Raw genomic sequence first — 26,504 nt, 5'->3', positions numbered from 1 at the left:
TCTAATATCTTCCATGCCTTTTTCGAGCCTGGCTAGAACCTTGAGAATTGTCATTCTGAACTCTAGATCTGACATATTACCAATGTCTGTATTGATTAGGTCCCTAGCCTTCGGTACTGCCTCTTGTTCTTTTTTTTGTGTTGAATTTTTCCGTCTTGTCATTTTGTCCAGATAAGAGTATATGAAGGGGCAAGTAAAATACTAAAAGGGTGGCAACAACCCCAGGAAAATATGCTTTAACCAAATTAGAAGAGATCCAAAATCGTGAGTGGGGTGAAAGGGTATAAAAAGAGGTTCAAAAAGGAAGAAAGAAAAAAAAAAGAAAAAAGAAAAAAAAGAGAAGAATTTAAAAAAAAGAAAACACCTAAGAAAAATATAAAAAAGAAAAAATATATGTATTAGATAAACTAGTAAAAAATCGTTAAAAAAGAAAAAGGTAATAGTTTAAAAAAAATTTACCCGAAGGCGAGAAAAAAAAACAAAAAATGAAAAAGAAAAAAATTAAATTAACTGCAAGACTAAAAAAAATCACAGGGAAAAAGCCATGAGTTCCGTGCTTGGCTTTCTCCTCCTCTGGAATTCTGCTGCTCTCCTTGGTATTGAAACCGCACTCCTTGGTAGGTGAACTTGGTCTCGGCTGGATTTCTTGTTGATCTTCTGGGGGAGGGGCCTGTTGTAGTGATTCTCAAGTGTCTTTGCCCCAGGCGGAATTACACCGCCCTTAACCGGGGGCCGGCCGGGGTGAGTAATCCGCTTTCAGGAGCTTTTGTTCCCTGAGCGCTTTCCGTAGAGTTCCGGAGGATGGGAATACAAATGGCGGCCTCCTGGTCTCCGGCCTGGAGGAGCCGAGAGCCCAGGGCCGCACTCCTCAGTGCGCCCTCAGAGAACAGCGCCCAGTTACTCCCGTCTGCCTGACCTCCGGCCGCGCTCTGAGCTCACTGAGCCTGCAACCAGTTCAAGGTAACACCGAGCTGTGAGCTTACTGTCGGCTCTGTCTCTGTAGCCGGCTTTCCCGTTCCAATACCCGCAAGCTCTGCGACACTCAGACACCCCCGATCCTTCTGTGACCCTGCGGGACCTGAGGCCACGCTGACCCCGTGTGGGCTTTGCCCCGGTTTAGCCTCTGGAGCGATGTCCCTCAGCGGAACAGACTTTTAAAAGTCCTGATTTTGTGCACCGTTGCTCCGCCGCTTGCCGGGAGCCGGCCCCTCCCCCCGGGGTCTATCTTCCCGTCACTTTGGATTCACTTTTCCGCCGGTCCTACCTTTCAGAAAGTGGTTGTTTTTCTGTTTCCAGAATTGCTGTTCTTCTTCTCTTCGATCTGCCGATGGATTTTCAGGTGTTTGCAATCTTTAGATAAGCTATCTAGCTGATCTCCGGCTAGCTGAAGTAGTCTCAGCCTGCTACTTCTCTGCCATCTTGACTCCTCCTGGTCTACCCTATCACATTCTCTTGATTACTGAAGCTTTATATTAAGTTTTTAAAATCAAGGAAAAGGTTGGGATGCCTGGGTGGCTCAGTTGGTTAATCGGCTGCCTTCGGCTCAGGTCATGATCCCAGCGTCCTGGGATCGAGACCCTGCTTCTTTCTCTGTCTCTGCCTACCACTCTGTCTGCATGTGCTCACTCTCGCTCTCTCTCTGACAAATAAATAAATAAAATCTTGAAAACAAAAATCAAGGAAAAGGGGCGCCTGGGTGGCTCAGTGGGTTAAAGCCTCTGCCTTCGGCTCAGGTCATGGTCTCAGGGTCCTAGGGTCCTGGGATGGAACCCCGCATCGGGCTCTCTGCTTGGCAGGGAGCCTGCTCCCTTCCTCTCTCTCTGCCTACTTGTGATCTCTGTCTGTCAAATAAATAAATAAAATCTTTAAAAATAAATAAATAACTAAAATAAAATCAATGAAAGTAAACCGTTTATTTTCTTAAAGGTGTTTTGGCTATTCTAGTAACTTTGCAATCCATATACATATTTTCAGATAGTTCTGTCAGTACCAACCCCAAAATAAAACAGCTATTGGAATTGATAGGCTTTTCACTGAATCTATATATTTGGAGGCAACAGTCATCTTTTTAAAAAATTTTTACTTGTGTATTTGACAGAGAAAGAGAGCACAAGCAGGAGGGAGCAGCAGAGGGAGGGAGAAGGAGAAGCAGGCTCCCATTGCGCAAAGAGTGAGACCTGGTGCTTGATCCCAGAACCCTGTGAACATGACTTGAGCTGAAGGCAGATGCTTAATTGACTGAGCCACCCAGGTGCCCCAGAGACAATTGTCATCTTAATGAGAGGTCAGCAAATAATAGTCTACAAGCCAAATCCAGCCTACTGCCCATTTTTGTAAGTAAAGATTTTTTGGAACCTAGCACTACCAATTCACTGATGTGTTATCTATTGCTGTTTTCATGCTACAACAGCAGAGTGATGTAGTTGTAACAGAGACTGCATGACCCACAAAGCCTAAAATATTTACTTTGTGGTCCGCTATGTACCTCAGCCCACTAGTGATCTTAACCATACTGTCTTCTAATCCACAAACATGGTATATCTCTCCATTTATTTAGAGATCCTTTAACTTCTCTCTGGAATGTTTTGTGTTTTTCAGTGTAAAGAATCTGTACTTCTTTTGTTAAATTTATTCCTAACTATTTTATTCATTTTCAGATTGCTTGTTGCCAATACAATTAGTTTTGGTATATAAACATTGATCAACCTTGCTAAACTTGTTTATGAGTTCTAAGTATTTCATTGATTTATACTCTTCTTTTTATTATTTCATTCCTTCCAGTTACTTTGCTCTTTTTTCTCCATAGCTTACGTTGGTGATTTTAGACCTTTTCTCCTTTTTCAATCTAAGCATTTTAAAGCTCTAAGTTTCTCTTTAAATATTGCTTTAGCTGTATTCCACATATTTTATGTTGCATTTTTATTATCATTCAGTTCAAAATATTTTCTAATCTTCTTTATGATTTCATTTCTTGACTCCTAGGTTAGTAAAAGTATTTTGTTTAATTTATATATAAATATTCTGGGTATTCCTAACATTTATTTTGTTTGTCCCTTCGGTTTTTATTGTTGTTTTTTTCTTTCCCACTAGTACTATTAGATTATTTATTTTTTTAGAATTGCATTTTAATATTTGTATTAAATTTTAAATTATAGCTCTTCCCATTTTTAAAAAAGTAATTGCTCTAGGATAATGGTTCTCAACCAGGGGTGATTTTGCATAGAGGTAACTTTTGTCAACGTGTAGAGACAACCACAGGCAGGGGGAGGAGTATTCTATTGGCATCTGGTGGTGCCAAAGATGCTGCCAAACATCCTACAATGCACATGACAGATTCTTACAACAAACAATGTAACTGTAAAAGTATATTTATCCAATCAGCCACCGCACACCCAGTCATCACCTTTAACATTATAGTTTCCATATATGTCTACATACACTATAAACACCACAAAGGCAATGCTATAATCTTTAAATAGTCATGTATATTTTTAAAAAAATTTTAAAAATAGCCTGTTATATTTACCTAGGTATTTAGCATTTGCAATATTCTTCAATAATTCTAAATATTCAAGTTTCCCTTGTATTACTTCCCTACAGGCCTCTTGGCAATAAATCTTAGTTTCCTTTTATCTGAAAATGTTGTCTCACCTTCCTTCTTGAAAGATATTTTCACCATATACAAAACTCAAGGTTGGCAGGTTTTGTTTCTTTCAGCACTTTATAGTTTTCTCTTCTGGTTCATGATTTCTGATGAACAGTCCACACTCATTTGATTGTTGTCTCTGTGTATGTAATGTTTCAATTTTAACTGGCAGCTTTCAAGAACTCCTTATTATTTCTCTTTGACAGGTTGACTAGGAAGTGCTTATGTATGTTTTCTGTGCATTTATCCTGTCTGTGGCTTGCAGAACTTTTTGAATTTATAGCAATCCTCAAATTCGGAAAGTTTTTGAACATAATTTTTTTAAAATATATTTTCTACCTTATTCTCTCTACTCTCTCCTTCTGGTTCTCCAATTACATGTATGTTAGACATTCTGATACTGTTACACAGGTCCCTGAGACTCTGCTTTTTTACTAAAACTTATCCCCTCCCTCTTCTTTCTACAAAGTAAGTTCTATTGCTCTAATTCCAAATTCATTGGTTCTGTTTTTTGTCATCTCTTCTGCTTTTAGCTCATTCAATGAATTTTTAATTTCAGATATAATTTTCACAAAGTTCTAAAAGTTCCATTCGATTCTTTTTATATTTTCTATCTCTCTATTGGTATTTCCTAACTTTTTGTTTTGTTTTGTTTTGTTTTTAAGCATATTTTCCTTTATGAGAAATTGGACAGTTTTAAGAACTGCTTTAAAGTCCTTCTGTGATGGGCACCTGGGTGGCTCAGTCAGTCGGTCATCTGCCTTCGGATCAGGTCATGATCCTAGTGTCCTGGGATCAAGCCCTGATGTTGGGCTCCCTGCTGAGTGGGGATTTCTGCTTCGGCTTCTCCCTCTCCCTCTGCTCTCCACATCCAGCCCCACCCAGCGCTCCCTTGCACACACTGTATCAAAAAAATAAAATCTTTTAATAAAAGTTCTTGTGTGATACTTTAAACATTTGAGTGAGTCATCTTGGGGTTGGTACTGCCAACTTTTCCCTTCAGAATGGGTCACAATATTTTAGCTTTATTTTAGATTGTATCCTGCAAACGTTGTGTTGTGGAAACTCTGCATTCCATTATAGTCATTTGGTTTTTTTGATTTTGTTTTTGTTTTTTAAGATTTTATTTATTTGACAGAGAGAGATTACAAGTAGGCAGAGAGGCAGGCAGAGAGAGAGGAAGGGAAGCAGGCCCCCTGCTGAGCAGAGAGCCCGACTCAGGACTCTATCCCAGGACACTGAGATCATGACCTGAGCCGAAGGCAGCGGCTTAACCCACTGAGCTACCCAGGCGTCCCATTATAGTCCTTTGAAGAGACTTAATGTTTTTTGTTTTAGTAGGCAATTAACTTTGTTAGCTTTGAATTGCAAATTCCATTAACACCTGTGGTTCAGACTTCAGCTGAACCAAGGCAGCTCAGCTCTTGGTTCTGACGGATCTTAGTATGCTCCAAGCACACATCATTCACAATCAGCCACAGGTTCAAGGTTGTATACCACAGAACCAAGGTTCTTCTTCTTTAGCTCTCTGATGCCCCAAGCCATTCACCTGGTTCCTCCTACTAGACGGAAAGTGGGCTTTCTATGGGAATGTTAGCTGTTCCATGTTATCAATGCCACAACTATGCTGACCTCAAGACAAAGTTCCCCAAATAGGAATTTCATTCTGTCATTCACTTTCTCTGCATTTTGACCCCTCCAAAATACGCTGCTTTCTGCTCAATTACCAGAGCTTTCAGGTGGCAGGTTTTTTTGTGTTTCATTTATAGTTTGTCACTGATCTCTGTAGGAGGTCTTCTCAGATAGAGGAGTTATTCGATCATAAGCGGAATCTTATTACCTTTTTTATATATAATTTCAAATAGATTGAGGGAGTACAGATATATCATGTATGACTATTTCAACAAAGTACCTGAAATAATCTTTCATGATATCCTAGAATAAAAGCATGCTTCAAGTAGGAGAAACTCTAGAGATCATTTCTGTTCAACATTTTCATTTTGTAGACATGGAAACTAAGTCCCAAAAAGTCAAGCTGCCAGTAACATATCTGGGATGCACCACAAGATATCCTGATAGCTAGTTTTAGTACTGTCAATACCACACATTTCTCTTAGACATAATAATGAAGTAGGGACTGGCTAATATTTTAATTAAAAAGTTTTCAGATGGAAACAACAACAACAACAAAAACCCCTTACTCAAAGAGAGTAACCTGGCAGAGGACTTCTAACAATATATAGAAGGCTTTACTACCCTTTTGACCCATCCTGAATAAATTCACACCTACATTCATTCACTCGACTAATATTTACCCTTTGCCTATCATGTGCTAGCAATACAATAGGAAACCAGAATGATAACGGTTCCAGCCCTTGTAAAGTTTATATCTAGCAGCTTATGCTCTAGACCAGGAAAGAGACAACAAAAAATGACTAAGAAGTTTTGCATACTGCTGACTCTCTCCTACTTGAAACTCACTCGTCCCTTGGGTTTTCCTCCATTCATTTCTTAAATGGTTCAATCCTTGTCATCCTTTTTACTTTAGATGCTTTCCTTAGGCATTCTCAGTCTCTCCTCATGGTTTCCAAAGAGTATTTGCTGATTACCCTCAGTTTTTCATTTTTAACAAGGACCTCTCAAGTAAGCTTCAGACTTTCTCTTCTATATATTCAATGATGTACCATACAGGCTCTTTGAACTGCCATCCCCCAAAATGAACTTACCTCATTCCCTTTAAACACATTTCTCTTTCTGTTTTTCTCTTCTCAATGGTAGCATCCTAGATGCTACTGCCTGTTTTACCTTTCACCTCCAGTGAGTGGCTCACCAATGCCTTTTAATTCTACTTTCTGAATCTTTCTACACTATATCCAACCATCTTCTGTGTATTTTTACAATAGCTTTTTCAAGCAGTTTCTTAGCATTTTGCAACAGAATTGATTTTCAGTAACACAAATCTAATGTCATTTTCCCTATGCCTTGTGGATACTTTTGTCAGCACTTATTTCATTGTACTTGATTAATTAAATAACTGTCAGACTTTCAACAAGGAGAAGGAAGGAACCATGCTTTGCTCATCTTAAATTTCCATCATCTAATAATAGTAACTAAATACCTCAAAAACAAGGCATTAAAGATGTTCTCATTAAATCTGTGGATTATAAAATTTGCAGAAAAATACCAGAATTTCATATATACAAACAACTTAAATAATTAGCTAAACCAAAAAGAAAATGCCTACTTGGAAAAGTATTGAATCTAAACAAAAATTAGTTAGTAAGTAAATACAATAACAAAAACACAGGGCAGATCCCTTACTAACACATATGAGAAAATGTATAAATTTTAGTTTATTTCATTATTAACTTAATTCTCAAAAAAGCAAATATAACTTTAAGCTGCTTGAAAGCATCAATAATAGTTCCAATCTATACCAAGTGGTATGGGTACTATATTTTAAGAGAATAAATGATAAGACGGAAGGTCCTGCTGGGAGAAGCAACAAGGGCAGTGTATGGCCCTGAGGCCACCATTATTAGAAAAAGTTGAAGTAAATACTGATATTTAATCTGCAGGAAAGAAAACTTAATGGGGACATAAGAGTTCCTAATTTGAAGAAGAGTTCATAGTAGAGGAATGAGATAAATTAAATGACACAAGGTAACATCAGAAACATTTCCTGTGCTGTCTATGTACAGGAAAACAGAGATCAGCTAAGAATTAGAGCTGTCCCCAAATGGGACACCATTGTGTTTTTGCAAATTCTCCCACACTATGATTTCAAGCAGAGGCTAAATGACCACATCATGGATGTTTTTAGCATAGCGGATTCCTGCACAGAACAGGAGACTGATTTGAATGTTGACCTGTAGAAGGTAGACTTAGACTGGTTCACTTATGGCACCTAACTCCAAGATAAATCATGGGTAAGTCCTTCGTACACATAGTGTTGGCTACCCAAACAAATCATCCAGACTTCTCCCTTCCTGATCACTACGTGACTGCCACTTCCCACCTAGGAAATAATTAAGGATTCCTCTAAGCTAACTGTTAGTGGTAGGTGATTACAGCAAAAAAGTATCATGCATTTAAGAATGTTTACTCTGCAGTTCTTAATGCAATAAAAACACTAAATGTAAGTGTAAACACAGGTAGTTACCCATGAAGTACATAAACATGCCCATACAATAAAAAAGTGACCTTCTGTTACTTTATTACTTTGCTGACATGTACATCTTTATTCTTTAAGTTACATAGTCCCCTGATCCTTACTTCTTGACCACCACCCCCACCATACCTTGGCCCATTTACATAAGTGTGATGGAAGAAGAAAGGAATAAAATTGTTAAGAATTTAACAATTCTAGTGACCTGGTCATAATAGCCCAAATTATAAAAACACAAAAATTATCCCCCGGAAAAAATTGATGTATGTTTCTCTAATGCTGTCTTAGGCACACAGCAGGTTCAGCAGACTTTTGGGGATGGCTCAGAACCCAATTACTACATATAAAGTTGCTTCTATGGAGAAGCTCTTAAAACAATCAACAATGAACTCAAAACAGGTCAGGACTATCTTCTTGAAGATCTTAATGTTTTACCAATATCATTTGCAAAATTTAAAAAAGTAACATCTGGGATCCAGCCGAAATCCACTAGAATAAAAATCCCTGCAGAATTGAAAACAAATTGTACAAATCTCTGAATGGCAGAAGCTTCAGTACTAGCACTAACAGAAATTTCTTTCAGGCATGGAAAAGCAAACAACACCTTATTAGTTGTCAAAAGGAAGGGATCATTTCACAAGTAAAGTATGGGTTATTTCTCATTACACATAAGTTATCTCAAACGCTACTCACAGCAGAAGAGTAGAGTTCAAACTCTTGCTCAGGAAGGAAAGAATGCCAGCCATCTTCCATCACTTCAAACATGGGCCGATAAAAGAAAGGGTACATCAGAGTGATAGAGTCCAGTGTAGACAATGCCTAGGGCATAAAAAGGAGATAAAAGAAAGAGAAAGGAACTTACCGCAATTTGAAACATCTTCTAACTACCAAATCGGTATTAAATAAATACAGTCTAATAAGGATGCACACCCCATCTACTTCTCCAACATTGTATTTACCACTAGACACAATTAAAGCTTACTGAAGCTGATCTCCATACTTTCAGCATCTAACAAGGTACTTGGCACATAGCATATGCTCAGTTAACATTTCATGAATGAACACAAGAACAAAAAAAGTGTGCACACCTATTCCAGAAGAAAAATTAAATAACTTCTTTTGATACCACTTAACAAAGCCTAATAAAAAAGGTCTAAATATTTCTAGGGATCAGAAAAGAAACAGGATCTGCTTAGAAAAAAGGCCTTGGATCAAAATTCAGATATTGAGTATATCAACATATGTACATTATTTAAAAATCAGTGTCTGTTATTTACCATAAATAAAGATGCTACAGCTTGGTGCCCACGTATATTACCTTCATGTTACAGTGACCCATTCTCAAGCTGGGGCAACAACTCTGTGGTTCCCAAATGAGCCTATAATCATCTGAAACACTTGAATTCTGGATAACACCAACAGGAAAACCTGACTAAATGGGAGGAACAGACAGATGGGACATCCTCCATCACCTGGCAGTTTCAACTTTCTGACAGGGGACTTATAAAAAACTTCTACGGCTGGGAAAAAAGGTACCAAAATCAATTAGCATAATTCAAATTACAGTAATTATGGAGACACTCACACAGGAGCCCAACATCATGTTAGTTCTCCAAAACTCTCAGAATAAAGCTACCTTCCTCTAGATCACAGAAAGACCAGATTCACAAACGAATGGGCCCAAGACTTTAAAAGCAGATTAGACATGTAGTTTAGCAGTTTAACAAAACATCTTCATCCAATGTTATTCTTCCATCTGCCCATAAATCATGACACTTTTCCCCCCGGGCTCATAATACAGAAAGTATGAAGAAGCATTGCTGTATAATCCACTATCCACTTCTATACAGTCTTTGGCTGCCAATCACACTAAACTGACCACTAAAGTGTCAATCACACTAACCTAGGTCACGTGTGACCTAGGCCAGAGCTGCTGTTGTTCAGTACAAACATTACTTTACTGTTTCACCTTTTAAAAATTTTGTTTTTAAGATATTCTTTGCAATATCTTTTAAAAATTTCATCTTTACGGAGGTAAAATTGGCAAATAAAACTAAGATATTGGGACGCCTGGGTGGCTCAGTTGGTTAAGCGGCTGTCTTCGGCTCGGGTCATGATCCCAGCGTCCTGGGATCGAGTCCTGCATCGGGCTCCTTGCTCGGCAGGGAGCCTGCTTCTCCCTCTGCCTCTGCCTGCCTCTCTGTCTGCCTGTGCTCACTCGCTCGCTCTCCCTCTATGCCTGACAAATAAATAAAATCTTTAAAAAAAAAAAAAAACTAAGATATTCAAAATGATGATATGATACATTGTGAAAGGACACCCCCCTGGAGTTAATTAACATATCCATCTTCTCACATACTTGCCTTCTGTTGAAAACATTTAAGTTCTACTCTCTTAGAAAATTTCAATTATACAATAATATAGTTTTATTGACTATAGTTACCATGCTTTACATTTGATCCTAAGACGTTATTTATCTTATAACTGTAAGTTTGTAACTTTTACCAACCTCTCCTTATCTCCCTCAGCCCCTAGCAACCACTTTTCCACTCTCTGCTTCTCTAAGTTTTTTTAGTATTTAGGATTCCACATATAAGCAGGAACATGCAATATTTGTCTTTCTCTTTCTGGTTTATTTCACTTAGCATAATGCCCTCCAGTTTCACACTTGTTGTCATAAATATCAGGATTACTGTTTTCTATGGCTGAATAATATTCTATTGATATACGGATAAATATCATATTTTCTTTATCCATTCATCTGCTGACAGATACTTAAGCTATTTCCATATTTTGGTTATTATGAATAATGCTGCAATGATCAAGAAAGTAAAGATAGCTCTCTGAGATGATTTTGTTTTCTTTGGATATATATCCAGAAGTGGGGCTGCTGGGTCATACAGTAGTTCCACTTTTAATTTCTTGAGGAACCTCCATACTGTTTTCCATAGTGGCTGGTACAACCACAATTTTAAATGCAAATCAACAGCCACTTTTTTTTTTTTTTTTAAGATTTTATTTATTTATTTGACAGAGAGAGAGATCACAAGTCGGCAGAGAGTCAGGCAGAGAGAGAGAGAGAGAGAAGCAGGCTCCCGCTGAGCAAAGAGCCCGATGCGGGGCTCGATCCCAGGACACTGAGATCATGACCTGAGCCGAAGGCAGCGGCTTAATCCACTGAGCCACCCAGGCGCCCCAACAGCCACTTTAGTAGGTAATAAGCACTCATATTCTGACTTGTGATCACATATTATGTCACTAGGACTTTTCCTTTAAACACATTAATGCTGAAAGAACTGAAAACATTTCAATTCCAAAAGACAGTGGAAACTACATAGAAAAAAGCTTCATTAGGCTTCCTGCTACATTTTAGAAAACTGACCACTTGCCAGTTAGTCTTCCAATGGAATTCTATTTGTGGCAGCAGAATATATTACGGTATATGGATTCTTGATTAGAAAGACTAGCTCAACTGTTTTATATAAGCAATTCACTTGTTACTACCAAGTTTTGTCAAGATGTATAGGGGAGGCGGGAAGGAACTGGATACCAGGAAAAGGTAAGAGACCAAGTTTACAATGTATATTTGTATGTTGTAAAATAATTAATAGATCATTCACTTTCTGAGGTCAAGAGTTTCTACATACTCAGTTTCTAAAGTACTTCAGGTACTATATACAGCCAATTAAACAACTGATTAGTGTCAGATGCTAACAAAACTAAATAAATGCAATCAGAAAGTGGGTAACAGGCTTTGCCCTATATTTCCTTTACCATTATCCTTCACCATAAGCAACTTCACTAACATCCACCAACCAGCTATATTTTAAGTTTTATATAAAAGGGATAAGAAGAAAAATGTAGACTGATTAGTGAAAATCCAAACCCACAACAGGAAAAAAAAAAAAAAAAGCTCAAATGAAATGGGTCAGTAGTATTCCCCTGCCCAAAGAGCAGGACAGTGTTTCAATTTAACAGCCTAGAAACCACAGAGTGTCTTCCTTACCCATGTTCACAAATTTGGCCAAATCAACGTTACTACATCACTTCCAAACGACAAGACAAATAGTTCAGCTCATCTTCTCATTTCCTCTAAGTAAAATTCAGCAAAGGCAGAAAGTAAACCAGTTCCATGCCATTTTTCTCAGCATGACAGTTTTTTAAATTTCTCTATTCTTATTTAAAAAAGCAAGTAAGATCCTAATTACAGATTTTTAAACTTTTCTGTCTCCTTTTAGTAGTTAAGCCAATAGCATTCATTCTGGATACAAAGACCAGATTAGTCACTCAAAGACCAAAGTGGGAAAAAAGTCGATGTGTCTATAATTGTTTAAAAATACTATAAACAAAAAGTTAATTGCTGTAATTAAGTGACAATGATTTAAAACAAGGCAATTTAAAATTTGAGTGTAAACCAAAATAGTTAGTTTGAATGGGAAGAAAATGGTGTGAGCTCTTCCATTTAAATATTAAATTATCCAAGCAAAATATCTATTATTTGTTATCTGAACAGATACTCAATACTGTTGTTACGAATATAAAACAAACATGCTCTGTCTTAAGCAAACATGACGTAGGGAAAATTACAACTTACTAAAGACAAACAAAGACTATAATCATTGGTGATAATCCCCTGCTTTATAAAAGAAGTTACTTTTTAGAAAAACCTTATAATATATACATACAGTGGAGTATCATTGAGTCTTAAAAGAGAAGGAAATCCTGTCAAATGCTACAAGTGAACCTGGAGGAATAAGTCACACTAAAAACTATTAAAAGTAAATAAAATCTTATTATATTCCTATAACAATGAATCAGGGTGAGGCCTTTCCTGTCAATTTTCAATATGTGAGTCACAGAATATGACCAACCATCTACTAAAAAAACATAAGAGCCATACTGAGTCAGAATATAAGGTTCTTTTCTAATTACTATTTATTTTCATCAGATTTTTCCTCTGAAATATTTACCTCAATGGAACTGGCTATATTCAAACATTCTTCCATTCCAGGAATATCCAACTGAATTATTCGAAAATCTTTACATTTTATGATGATGGTACCCAGTGGTCCCACAAATCTGTAAAAAATTACAAATTATGCTTAAGAACATATATTTCTATCTTTAAACATATGACTATCTCCTTGAAAAAAGAATGTAGTTGTAATTACCATCTATATTCAACTTTCTTCTCTCAAATTAGTCTAATTAAGGAAGAGTCAGGACATTAAAAAATGTGAGCCATAAATTATTTTAAATAGATGTACTTAAAATTTCCTGAATTCATAACTTCACTTAATGAAGATTATTCAGGGCCTTACTTCAAAGAATAGAGAAAAAAAGATCTGTAATTAATATATTAAATGTTCATAGAGCATAGGAAAACACTTTCAGATTTTACTTACTTCCAAGCTTGTAGTAGTTGATTTTAAATATACGTATCTCTCATTCAGTCTTTAAAAACTATTAACTTACATTATATATTCTAAATGCCATATCTACTCATAACTTTTGTATTGGTAAATTTTGTACAAATATAATTTTACCTTGATTACAATTTTTGTCTTCTTTTTATTATTGTTGTTTTGTTTTGTATTTGCTGACAGCTCTGAGTTTTCTTGTGCTTTGCCACTGGTTGGCCCCTTTTTTTTCCATTAATACTTCTGAGTATTCCCTAAACTAGGAATTCTTAGATTGACCAAATACTATTCATTTTACTTATATTTTGCCCAGTTTAGAAAGGCAATTCCCACGGCTACTCTTCCTGAGCTCCATCTCAACTGTAAGCACCCCTATGCCTCACATCACTGCATTGTTAATTTGGACAGGCAAACATTATCAGCACAGGTCAAATGCTACTAAAGGTAATTCTACCAGACATCCACAACCTATCAACACACTGGAATGCCTCTTATCAAATGTATTTGGAAAACTCACACTCTTGGCACTTCTACTTCCGGCAAAGGTATGACAAGAACCATATTTACCCTCCCACCTGAAACAACCAAAATAACTGGACAAACTATACGAAAGAACTATCTTCAAGACAACAAAGAACGGATATCTCTGGGAGATGGGAAAAAAGGTGAATCCTACAATTACCCCAGTTTACAGTTTTGAGAGTTTCCAAGCTACAGAAGGGGGAACATGGGTGAAACTGATAGTCTGAGGAAAGCCTCTATATTAGAAAGAAAGTTTCATATTAGTGACTCCAAATTCTACTACACTAAAAAAAGAAGAGCAAGTCAAATTCAAAGAAGACATTAAATAAAGATCAAAACCAAAATCGATGAAGTAGAAAAAAGAAAATTATAGGGAATAATAAAAGCAATGGTGATTGCTTGAAAATAATAAAAACAATAAACCACTAGCCAAAGTGATCAGGAAAAAAGTCAGTCTCTATTTACCAATATCAGAAATGAGAGAAACAAGAATCACTACAAACTGTATAGTATAGTATTAAAAAAAGAATCACTACAGACTAGGAGTAGCTTTATGCCAATAAATTCAACAGGGTAAATGACATGGACCAATTCCTCAGAAGACACAAACTCAAGAAGAACATAATTAGTTCTATAGCTATTAAATAAACTGCAATTTTCATGAAAATCTTCCCCATCAGAAAACCCTCCAGGCCTAAGTGGCTTCACTGATGAATTCTATAAAACATTTTAGGAAAATATAATACCAATTCAAGACAAAGTCTTTCAGAAAGTTGAAGAAGAGGCAATTATTTATCAACTCATTCCATGAGGCCAGCATTACCCTAATATAAAAAATAAACAAAGACATTAGAAAACTATAGACCAATATCCCTCAGGAACACAGATGCAAAATTTCTAATCAAAATATTAGCAAATTAAATCCAATAATATATAAAAAGGGTAATACATCATGAACAGTTGCGGTTTATCATTTGAAAATCAAAGCAATTTATCGTATCGCCAAACCAAAAAAGTAAAACTATATAGACGAACATCACAATAGATACTGAAAAAGCATTTGGCAAAATTCAACATCTATTCCTGATCTTAAAAAACAAAAACAAAAAACCCCACTCTTAGCAAACCAGGAATAGAAGGAAACATCTTCAACCTGATAAAAACATTTACCAAAAGAAAACAAACGAAAAACAACAAAACAAACCTACCACTAATCACAGACTTAATGGTGAAAGACTAAATACTTTTTCACTAGTATCAGGAATAACAGAGATGTTCACTCTCACTGCTTCCATTCAACACTGTACTGATAGTTAATGGCCAGTGCAATGAGGCAAGAAATAAATGGTACCCAAATTGGAAAAGAAGAAATATAGCTGTCTTTAGTGGCAGATGACATGACTGCCTATTTAGAAAAGCTAATGAAAAATACAAAAAAAAAACCCTACTGGAATTAAAAAGTGAGGTTAGTAAGGTTGCTGGATACAAATTCAGTACACAAAACTCAATAGTATTTCTATATACTATTGCAACAATTGTTTAAAATATTCAGGACTTGGTTTTTATTTAGGATGACAGAGCTGACAGATCAGGATACAACTGTCATTGGAAAGACAGTTTGTGATTCACAGTTCTCAAAAGGAGGGGGCACGCCATGTCATGCAGGGTGTCAGGAGACAGATAGTGCAAGAGGAAAGCATGGGCCAGAACTTTTACTGTAAGTTTTCACAGAAAGGAATGGGAAAGGCAGGGTAGCTGAGCAAGTTTAGGATCAGGTAGTTTGAATAACTGTCAGGCTCTGGATTACAAGATGATTCCGAGTTGTCTGTACCCGGCCCTGGAATAATGCAGGAGAGGAGAAAATAGTAGTCCTGAGCGCAGAAGCCTGATATGAGGAGGCAGATAAGGTTCCGGACTCCAGATTGGTTGGTGTGCATACCAAAGGTATACTTGCAGGCAAGTTTCTAGCTATTTGGAGTAAATAGCTAACTCTGAGAGTCCCTCTCCAGGTCTGCAAGGCATGAAGACTTCTATGGCAATAAATAATTAATACAAAGCAGTTAGAAATTGAAATTTTAAAAATACTATTTGAAAGAGCATCCAAAAATGTGTAATAAATGGGGAAAATGGGGGAAATCTGTCAAAAGATGTCTGAAATCTGTAAGTGAAAACTAAAACATACTGTTGAAAGATATTAAGCACCTAAATAAAATGAACGGAGACATATACTTTGTTCATGAGACAGAAGACTTAAAGATATCAGATGTCAATTTTGAACTAATTCATTTATCAACAGATTCAACACAATTCCAATAAAAATCACATAGGCTTTATTTATTTACTTATTTATTTTTAGAAATTAACAACCTGATTCTAAAATTCATACAGAAATGCAAATGACCTTAAATAGAAAAATTTTTAGTAAAAACATTCCTAGATAGTTAACACTACATAATTTCAACTTACTATGAAGTTACTGTAGGGGCACCTGGGTGGCTCAGTTAGTTAAGCACCTGACTCTTAATTTTGGCTCAGGTCATGATCTCAGTTCATGAAATAAAACCAAGTCAGGCTCTGTGCTCAGCAGAGTGTCTGCTTTTATCCCTCTACCCCTCCCCACCTTCATGTGCATGTGCACACGTTCTCTCTCTCTCTAAAATAAATAAATAAATATTTTTTAAAGACCTACTGTAAGTAAGACTGTGGTAATGTAAGAGCACCAAGATAAACAGATCAATGGGACAGAAAAGAATCTAGAAATATATGAACAAAGGTGCAAAGAAAATTTATTGAAGAAGAGGTAAAACAATCAGATATCCATATGCAATATACATACATACATATATGCGTACTATAAACCATATATAAAAACTAACTCAAAATGGATCATATACCTGAAGATAAAACCTAGAACTATAAAACTGCTGGAAAAAAATATGAGCAAAAATCTTTGTGAACTTGGGTTAGGCAACGATTTCCAAGATAAGACACTACAACCCCAATCTATAAAAAAAACTAATAAATTGGGCTTCTTCAGAATTTAAATTATTTACTCTTTGAAAGACACTGTTAAAGAGAATGAAAAGGCAAACCAAAGACTGAGAGTAAATATTTGCAAATCTTATTTGATAAAAGACTTGTATCTAGAATATATTTAAAACCAAACCAAAAGAAAACAAGGGGCGCCTGGGTGGCTCAGTGGGTCAAGCCTCTGCCTTCAACTCAGGTCATGATCCCAGGGTCCTGGGATCGAGCCCCGCATCCAGCTCTCTGCTCAGCAGGGAGGCTGCTTCCCCCTCTCTCTCTGCCTACCTCTCTGCCTACTTGTGATCTCTGTCTGTCAAATAAATAAATAAAATCTTTAAAACAAAACAAAACAAAAAAACCAAAATGCTCAAAACTCAATAAAGTAAAGTATTTTGGAAAGATAGTGGAGTAGGAAGCACCAAGAATCTGTCTCCCCATCTAGACAACAATTTCACTGGCATGATCTGCTTGATGTGCCTATTGTGACTCTAGGGTCTATTAAGGCTTGCAGCTCCCAGGGAAAAGACTTGAATGAGATTCTGGATAAATTCAGCTCTTAGCAAACTAGCAGCTACTCACCCTAGCCATGTGATGGGCAGCTATGCACATGTTCCTGGAGCAGCCCGTGCATAGCCTGAGGAAGCCAAGCTGGGCAAAGACACAGTCTACTGAGCATCAGAGAAAAAAGATCCTGTCCTCCAGCTATCAGGGATCTGTGCTCTGACTGTGATTACTGCTTCTGATCACAGCCGTGCAAAGGCCAGCAGTCATTATTGTTGTGCCCCTCCCTATTGTAAGTTTGTCCCCCAAAAGTAACTTCTAGGGAATTTAAAGGCCGGTCCTCTTTCCCCTCCTAATCCTCATTTCATATTTCACTTTTCTCCTTTCAAAAGACAGACATTAAAGATTAGGACATTCAAAAATAATTACATATATGAGGTAAATGCCCAGGGAAAAGCTCAGAAAAGAGCTACTAGATAACCTTAAATTTATACTTCAGGCTGATCCCTGGCATAGAAAAAACTTATAACAATAATAATAATTATAAGTAAGTAACTATCATTAGAAAACAAACAAACAAAAACAGCAAACCCTGGAGAAGGGGAAGAATCTGATTTCCAGAGTCAGTCACCTTGTTATTAGATCAAATGTCCAGTGTTCAACAACAAAAAAATCACATGGCATACAAATAAGAAAGTATGGGCCACTCAAAGGAAAAAAGTACATCAACTGAAACTTTCCCTGAAAAAGACAATGGCAGATTTACTCGATAATGCTTTTAAAACAATGGTCTTAAAGATGCTCAAAGAACTAAAGGAAGATGTGGAGAAAATCAAGAATATGCTGTGTGAACAAAATGGAAATATCAATAAAAAGGGAAAACCTCAAAGAACCCTCCTCCCCCAAATGCTGGAGGTGAAAAGTGCAAGAACTGAAATGAAAATTCACTAGTGGTATTCAAAGGTAGATGTGAACAGGCAGAAGAAAAATAGGTGAACCTGAAGATAAAATAGAAATTATCAGGTCTGAGGAAGAGAAAGAGAAGAGATTGAAAACAAGTGAATAGAACCTAAGGACCTGTGGGATACCTACAAGAGAACCAACATCCACACTGCAGGAGTCCCAGAAAGAGAAGAAAAAGGGACAGAGAATATCTGAAGAAATAATGGTGGACAAATTCCCCCATCTGATGAAAGATATGAATATAAACATCCAAGAAACTCAACAAACTCCATGTAAGATAAACTCAGAGAATCACACCAAAACGCATTTTAATCAAACTTTCAAAAAACAAAGAGAAAATCTTGAAAGCAGCAAGAGGGAAACAAATTGTCACATACAACAAGAAAGCCACAATAAAATAATGAATAGATTTTGCATCAGAAACTTTGAAGGCCAGAAAACAGGCAGCTTATATGTTCAAAGTGTTTAAAAAAAAAAAAAAAGAAAAAAAAAGCCATCAACTAAGAATCCTATATCCAGCAAAAGTGTCCTTCAAAAGTAAGGGAGAAATTAAGACATTCCTGGATAATCGAAAGTTGAGGAACTCATGAGCACTACAAGAAATGCTCAAGGGAGTCCCACAAGGTTAAATGAAAAGACACTAGGCAGTAATTTGAAGCTATATAAAGAAATAGAGATCTCAGTAAAGGTAAATACATGGGTTGTTATAAAACCTAATATTATTGTAACAATAGTTTGTAACTGTGCTTTTTGTTTTCTACATGATCTAACAAAGTAATACATTCAAAGAAAAAAAATTAGTAGTATAAAAGCTATTATTACTGTATTATTGTAACTTTGGTTTTTAACTTCAAATTTTGTTTAATATATAATTTAAGAGACTATTGCATTTATAAGAATTATTAGTTTATGTTTGGGAGCATAAAATGTATTAAGATGTAATTTTGTGACATTAATAATGAAAAGCAGTAAAGCCAGAGTTATAAAGGAGCAAACTTTTTGTATGTTATTGAACTTGAACTGGTATAAATTCCAATTAGAGTGTTATAACTCTAGGATGTTAAATGTAATCCCCATAGTAATCACAAATAGCTACAGGATATATATAAAGGTAACCAAGAAAGAAATTTAAACATTTCACTACAAAAAATCAACTACACAAAAAAAGAACATTAAGGGACAAAAAGCTGTAAGTCATACAGAAAACAAATAGCACAGTTACATAAGTCCCTACTTATCAATAACAACTTTAAATGTAAATGAATTTAAAAAACTGTCCAGTAAAAAGACAGAGATTGGCAGAATGAATAAAAACATGTTAACCAACTATATGCTGTCTTGAGTCAAGAGATTCAAGATCCAAAGACACAAATGGGTTAAAAGTAAAAAGACAGGAAGAAAAATATTTCATGCAAACAGTAACCAAAGACAGACAAAACAGACTTTAAATCAGAAAGGTTACAAGAGACAAGGAAGGACATTATAGTCTAATAAAAGATTCAACACAGCAAGCAGATATAACCATTAAGAAACAATTATACACTTAGCTAAGGCAATCAAAATATATGAAGCAAAAACTGACAGAACTGAAGGAAAAAACAGCTCTACAATAACAGTTGGAAACTTTAATACCCATTCACGATAATGGCTAGAACAATCAGACTGAAGATAAATAAGTAAATAGACATTTAACACAATAAACAACTATATATAACAAACATACACACATTAGCTACCCAACAACAACAGAATACACATTCATCTCAAGAGCCTATGAGACACTTTCTAGGACAGACTATATGTTAGGCCACAAATAAAAATCCCAGATTTAAAAAGATAGATATCTTACAAAAGTATCTTCTCTGAACACAATGGGATAAAATTAGAAATCTACAACAAAAGGAAAACTGAAAAATTCACAAAACTATGGAAATTAACAATGCACTACTAAACAACCTAGGGATCAAAGAAGAAATCACATGGTAAATTAGAAAATGGAGAAAAATGGAAACAAACACATTACAAAACCTATGGGACACAGAGAAAGCTATACATGTATGAAACCACTTAAAATATGATGGATCAGTCAAGAATGGTATAGGCAAGGTATTAGGAAATGGTATTAAGAAAACTGGCTTGCTACTGGAAAAAACACTTGAAACAAATGTAGAATCTAAATGAATTAAGACCTAAAAGTGAAGGGTAAAACTATAAAGCTAACACAGAAGAAAACGTAGATAATATCCTAGTGATCTTGGGATAAGGAAGGACAAACAATAAAGTAAAAAATACACAAACAATAAATTAAAAAATAATGAATTCTGAATTAAAATTAAGGCCTTGTGCTCAACAAAGACCACCACAGAAAAGTCAACAATTGGTTGAGAGACTAAGAGAAGACATCTTCAATGTCTAAATTAAAACCTAGAGAGTATACAAGGAACTGGTGCAAATCAACACTAGAAAGACAACAAACCCAATTTTTAAAAGTGGGTCAAGAAATGCAAGAAAGGAAAAAATATTTAATTTAATTGATAATAAGGCTATACAGAGACACTTAGACTCATCAGTAATTAGAGAAATACAAATTAAAACAAAGAGATACTATTCATAATCATCAGACTAGCAAAACTTAAAAAGACAATTATACCAAATGTTGCTAAGAATGTGGTGGAAATAGGGACCATGGTGGAAGGGGCAAAGGGACTAGTCATTTTGGAGAGTCCTCAGCATTACTTGGTGAAGCGAACTAATTTTATGTATCTGCTTTCTGACTCGGGCCCATCCTGAACACAAGCTCAGAGAAATTCCTGTACAAGACTGTAAGTGGACCCAAACAAGAACATTTTAAGTATGTTGTGATAGCAGGGAGTTAGAAGTTTATCTGAAGGGTCAGATAAGTAAAATGCTCTAAGCAATTTGGAATTCTGTGCTGCAGTCAAAAGCAGTGAAATGGATGTATGCACAGCAGTATGAAGACTACCGAATTAATGCTGAGAAATAGAACAAGATCTGCAACATAATCCTACTGAGAGAAATTAAACTTGCACATGACAGTGCTATATATTTTATAGGGATATATATATATCCTTATATGTACAGCAACACTTAACATACTTGCCTGAAGCGAATGAGGATGAGGTGGAAAATAGGGGTGAAAATTAGGGCTTGAAGAAGATAAAATTTAAAAAACCCCACAAGAAAACCTTGCGATGAATCTATCATGAAAATGACAAGTTCTCAAATGAATAGGATTACCTCAACTTTCTATATCTGGGGTCCATGAAAAGAAAAACATACAATTGTAAAACTTAGTAAAACCCCGTGAGCTGAAAGGATCTAATAAAATTGTACATGCAGTGCACATGAGAGCATTCGATGAGCTTGTAAAGCATCACTCAAACATAAGTTACTACTAGATATGAGAAGGGTTGTCGTCCTCCGTGTGATAGAATTGAGAGGTTCAGAGAGGCTAAGTGGCTTGCCTAAGGACACCTGTGTAACAAGAGACAAAGCTAAAGGAGTCATCCTTAATACTGTACTTCCTCTCACATCCCCTTTACAATTCACTAACAAAGCATGGCATCTCAACCTTCAAAATACATCCCAAACCTGACCGCTTCTACTCTTATGTCACCATCACCTTCTCCCTGAACTACTCAACAGTCCCCTAATTGGGCCTGCTGCTTCTGCAGGATTGCCACTCTGCAATCCGTCTTCTGCCAGTGGCTAGAACCAGCTTCTAAAAAGTCTATTAGCTCTTACTTCCTTGTTTTCAACTCTCCAAAGAGCTTCCTTTGAAAACCATCACAATGGCAAAGAAAGTCTGAGCCACCTGTCCCCGCTTATCCCTCCAATCAGCTTCTGCTACACCCCTAGCCTCCACCCTTGCTCACTGCCCTCCAGACACACTGGCCTCTTCATTCTTCCCAGTACATGCCAGACCTATTCCAGTCTTCGCAATAGCTGTTCCCTCTGGCTGGAATGCTTTCTTCTGATACTCACATAGCTAACTTCCCCTCTTCCTTCAGATGTCATTCATTTGTTCATTTATTTTTAAAGATTTTATTTATTTATTTATTTGACAGAAAGAGAGTGAGTAAACGAAAGGAGTGGCATGCAAAGGGAGAAGCAGGATCCCCACGGAGCAGGCTCCCCAATGCTGGGCTTGTTCCCAGAACCCAGGGATTATGATCTGAGCGGAAGGCAGATGCTTCACTTGAGCCATCCGGGTGTCCTGGATATCATTCATTTAAATGTCACTTATCTTTTCTGAAATCTCTTCTAAGAACACTGCCTCCTGGCATTCTCTATCCTTCCATCTTCCTCTATTTTCCCTCCTGGCACCTACAACCTGATGTTGTTATTTACCAATTTGCCGATTTATTTGACTATCTATCCCCTCCACTAGTACACAAGCTCTTTGACCTCCTTAGTCACCACTATACTTGCAGAGCCCAGATGGTGCTAAGCACATAGAAGTATTTCTTGTGAGCAATAAACTCTAAGCTGACCACCTATCTTGTGCTCTTTCCATCACATCATGTTGCTTCTAGGAAAAAGAGACATATATAGAGTTTGTCATTTCTCCCATAACAGATTAAAAGGTCATGTCTTACATACTTTTTTAAGCCCTACCAGGCTTAGCATATAGTAAATGCTGGGTAAGTATGAAATGAAAGTGTGAAAAGCAACCATGAAATAAGAAAAAGAGAAAAGGGAGTTGGTGGTATGGAGAAACTCTAATTTGTATTCTGTGGCATCACTGATCATTTGGGGGTTAATCCGTCTTATACTTGCTATGTGCCTATCTGCCCAATTAGGTGTTTTGAAAGAGATAAAAATTAACCAAATATAAGTCCTGGCTTCAAGGACCTAACATATACATAAATATTAAAATACAAATTTTAATATATACTTATTAAAGAAGTATAATTAAAGAGTTATAGGATTTCAAGGTGAGGAGAATTACTTCTAGTTGTGGAAATTATCAGAAGAACCCACAAAAGAGAGGGCAGTTAAAATGGTTATACTACCTATTGATAAATGAGTAGCAACTGGATGATAGCTTATGAACTAAAAGATAAGAACTACACTTTATTCATCCTGGTGTTCTACATGCCTTACAAAATGTTGAGAATATAACGACATTAAATAAATCTTCAACAAACTTGGGAGGAACAAGGCATTTCAGGCAGAAGGAAGAGCATTGGTAAGATACAGACAGGAGAATGCAGGCCATAGTGAGAAAAATAAAAAAGTGAGGATTCGGGGCACCTGGGTGGCTCAGTGGGTTAGGCCACTGCCTTCAGCTCAGGTCATGATCCCAGGGTCCTGGGATCGAGTCCCGCATCGGGCTCTCTGCTCAGCGGGGAGCCTGCTTCCTCCTCTCTCTCTCTCTGCCTACCTCTCTGCCTACTTGTGATCTCTCTCTGTCAAATAAATAAATAAATTCTTTAAAAAAAAAAAAAAAGTGAGGATTGGCTAATAGAAAGGGTTCATGAGGGGCACCTGGGGGACTCAATCAGTTAAGCGTCCGCCTTGGGCTCAAGTCAGGATCCTAGGACGATCCCTGGGTCCTGGGATCTGCCCAGTATCTGGATCCTTGCTCAGTGGGTAGCCTACCTCTCCCTCTCCCTTTGCACCCCTCACCCCCACTTGTGCTCTCTTTCAAATAAATAAATAAAAATCCTAAAAAAGAAAGAAAAAAAAAAGATTCATGAAAGGGAATGGCAAGCACTAAGGTGGAAAAAATAAGTTAGGGCCAGACATGGAGTAACATGAATGACACAGTAGAAGGTTTATACTCTATTCTGCAGGCCAGGAAAGACCACTGAACACTTTTACACAGGACAAGGTGATCTGAGGAGTCTAGTAGGAGCCCTCTGCATGAAAAAATAAATAAATCTGTCATCAATTCATCCACAGTGTTTCCAATGCTACCACTGGTAAATACTGTCTTTTAAGGAATCTTAAAATATTAGGAATCTTCTTAATATCCAAATTCTAAGACATAATTTTAAAAAAGCTGTTGTCATTCTTTTTTTTTTTTAAGATTTTATTTATTTATTTGACACAGAGAGAGAGATCACAAGTAGGCAGAGAGGTAGACAAAGAGAGAGAGAGGGAAGCAGGCTCCCCGCTGAGCAGCGAGCCCGATGTGGGGCTTGATCCCAGGACCCTGAGACCATGACCTGAGCGGAAGGCAGAGGCTTAACCCACTGAGCCACCCAGGTGCTCCTGTTGTTACTCATCTATACTTTAGCATAAACTGGGTAATCAATTCACCTTCTCCTGGTTAGAGTCAAATACACAGAGCCATTGGGGAAATAAGAATTTTGACTCAGATAGAAGTATAACTTTTTGACTCTGAGACACCACCTTAGAATGATAGTGGGGGGGGGGGGCTAACTATTAATACCTTTAAGAGCCAGTTCTGTTTTTGCCCACCCCTCATAGTAGAACTTCGTAAGGATAAAGATTCTCCCATAGTAGGAAGTATTTAATCAATGACCCTGAGGTAAGAAATAAGAAATATGATAAACCATTTTTGAAGGAAAGAAAAAGAAAAAGTTTTGTGGAATTTAGACACTACATACTAAGTTCTCTGAGTTTTCCTCAAAAGAGGCAAGGAAAGACTTCACCTAACTCATTCAACCACTTTATGGAACTGTGGCGGGCAAGTAATAATCCAAGGAATATGATGGTGCAAGAACAAATGTTTTTTTTAAAAAAAGGTTAAAAATTCACCCAAGTGATGTTATATACCAAAAATGATAATCAGCCTGATAACAACCATATGGTAACCCTGGGAATTCCATCCGGATGTAATAGAAATCAAGCATCTCACTGGGATGGTTTTCTGCTTTCTAAAATTCATACCCTCAATCTAGGCCGGAGAAGGCTCATTTTGCTGGCGGGCTAGGCGATGGGGCGCAAGGAAAACACTGGACGCGGGGCCTCAGACGTCCGCCTAAAACCCCCCGGGTTCCCGACGGAAAGAGGTAGAATGGGCACTCACCGCTTGTCAATGGCGTCGATGTTTGAATGGAGGAGCCACAGCTCCTCCGTGTTGTCCTGCCGGGAGGACAGGATCAGGTGGTGACCAGTCAGACACAACGTCCCTTCGACGGCGGGATAGAAAGGCCGGTGCAGCACCACATTGTCCACCCGCGGGGTCTTAATTAGCTCCGCAAACTCCATGTTTCCCCGCGGCCGGAGCCACGGGACTCCCCGGGTCCCGGAGGTCCGAGGCGGTCACAGCGCCGCAGGGCTCGGGAGGAGGATGATCGGGCTCCCGGCAGGCCGGTGGGGCGGGGACGGGGCGGGGAGGCCGGGCCCCGCCCTAGACTCGGGTGGGCGCGGCGAGGCCTGCGGTCACAGTCACTGGCCGCGGGAAGAGGAGGGCTGGGGCTGGAGCAGGCCCAGGCGTCTCTCTCGAACTCCGGGAGCCCCCAGGCCCAGGTCTCGGGCGAAAAGAAAGCTCCGCGACAGGCCCAATAGCCGCCGCCGCCACCTGAGGACCCGGCATCGGCTGGGCAGGCTGAAGGGAGAAAGAGGAGGCCGCTTTAGGGCCAGTTTCCGACACCGAGCCGCTGGGGACTCCTGGCGGAAGTAGCGGCTGGGTGCCGGAGACTAAAGCAACTCCGGGCGGAAGCGGTGGAGTTCGAAACTCGGAAGACAGGGAAGTCAGAGCCGGAAGTCACTCCCCTTCCGGAAGAGGGTGCTTCCGGAAAAACAGGCCTCCAAGGTTTGTGCTCCTACGAGAAAAGAGCTTTTCATTACCTTCATGCCCACCGCCGTACTTGCCACCGACTCCAAATAGTCAGTATCAGAAGAGGCCGGGGAAGATGGAACGACGAGAAGAGGTCCTTGTCTGCCTCCCTGCACTTGAGTAGTTATCCCCCCTCCAAGGGCTCTTCACAGCGTGGGGCTGTCGTAAATTGTGAGATGACAGGTGTGGGATCGAATGAGTAATTGTGACCGTAGAGAATCCTCCAGGTGTAAGGGAGAAACCCAGGGCCCAGCACCACAGTCCCAGAGAGCTCCGGGCCAAGGTTCTGTGACCTTGAGCAAGGAAAAGGAAAAGCATGCAAACCCCTATGAGAGAGACCTAGGAAGAAATAACATACAGTGCACAGAAGAGGAAAAGATTAATCCTGTCCAGTGAGGAAGCTCAAGTGACTTGTTACAGCAGTCTGTGGCAGAGATGAACTTCAATCTAAATCTATGAAATCAAGGTATTAGGGCTTTGACA

At 37.9% G+C, this 26,504-nt stretch overlaps 1 protein-coding gene across 3 annotated transcripts in view; it reads right to left on the bottom strand.

Annotated features, from left to right (window-relative positions):
• The window catches only part of MTMR9 (myotubularin related protein 9), a 63,070-nt gene extending 36,925 nt beyond the window's left edge, over positions 1–26,145 (bottom strand). The window contains exons 1-4 of one of the 3 annotated variants that reach the window (XM_004766066.3): positions 26,033–26,145; positions 25,269–25,790; positions 12,785–12,893; positions 8,508–8,633 (exon numbers count right to left, since the gene is read on the bottom strand). In XM_004766066.3, coding sequence (XP_004766123.1) covers positions 8,508–8,633; positions 12,785–12,893; positions 25,269–25,450 — 417 coding nt within the window. In that variant the 5' untranslated portion in view covers positions 25,451–25,790; positions 26,033–26,145. Of the gene's footprint in view, positions 1–8,507; positions 8,634–12,784; positions 12,894–25,268; positions 25,891–26,032 lie in introns of those variants that run through there. The other 2 variants (XM_013063302.2, XM_004766067.3) reach the window with 2 other exon arrangements.
• Between the last annotated feature and the right edge of the window lie 359 nt (positions 26,146–26,504).

Source organism: Mustela putorius, unplaced genomic scaffold (genome assembly GCF_011764305.1).
Source record: "Mustela putorius furo isolate JIRA1106 unplaced genomic scaffold, ASM1176430v1.1 tig00000242_pilon_pilon_pilon, whole genome shotgun sequence".
NCBI classification, from domain to species: Eukaryota; Metazoa; Chordata; class Mammalia; order Carnivora; family Mustelidae; genus Mustela; species Mustela putorius.
Note: the sequence above shows the minus strand (reverse complement) of the source record. Positions and strands in the feature narration are given on the sequence as shown.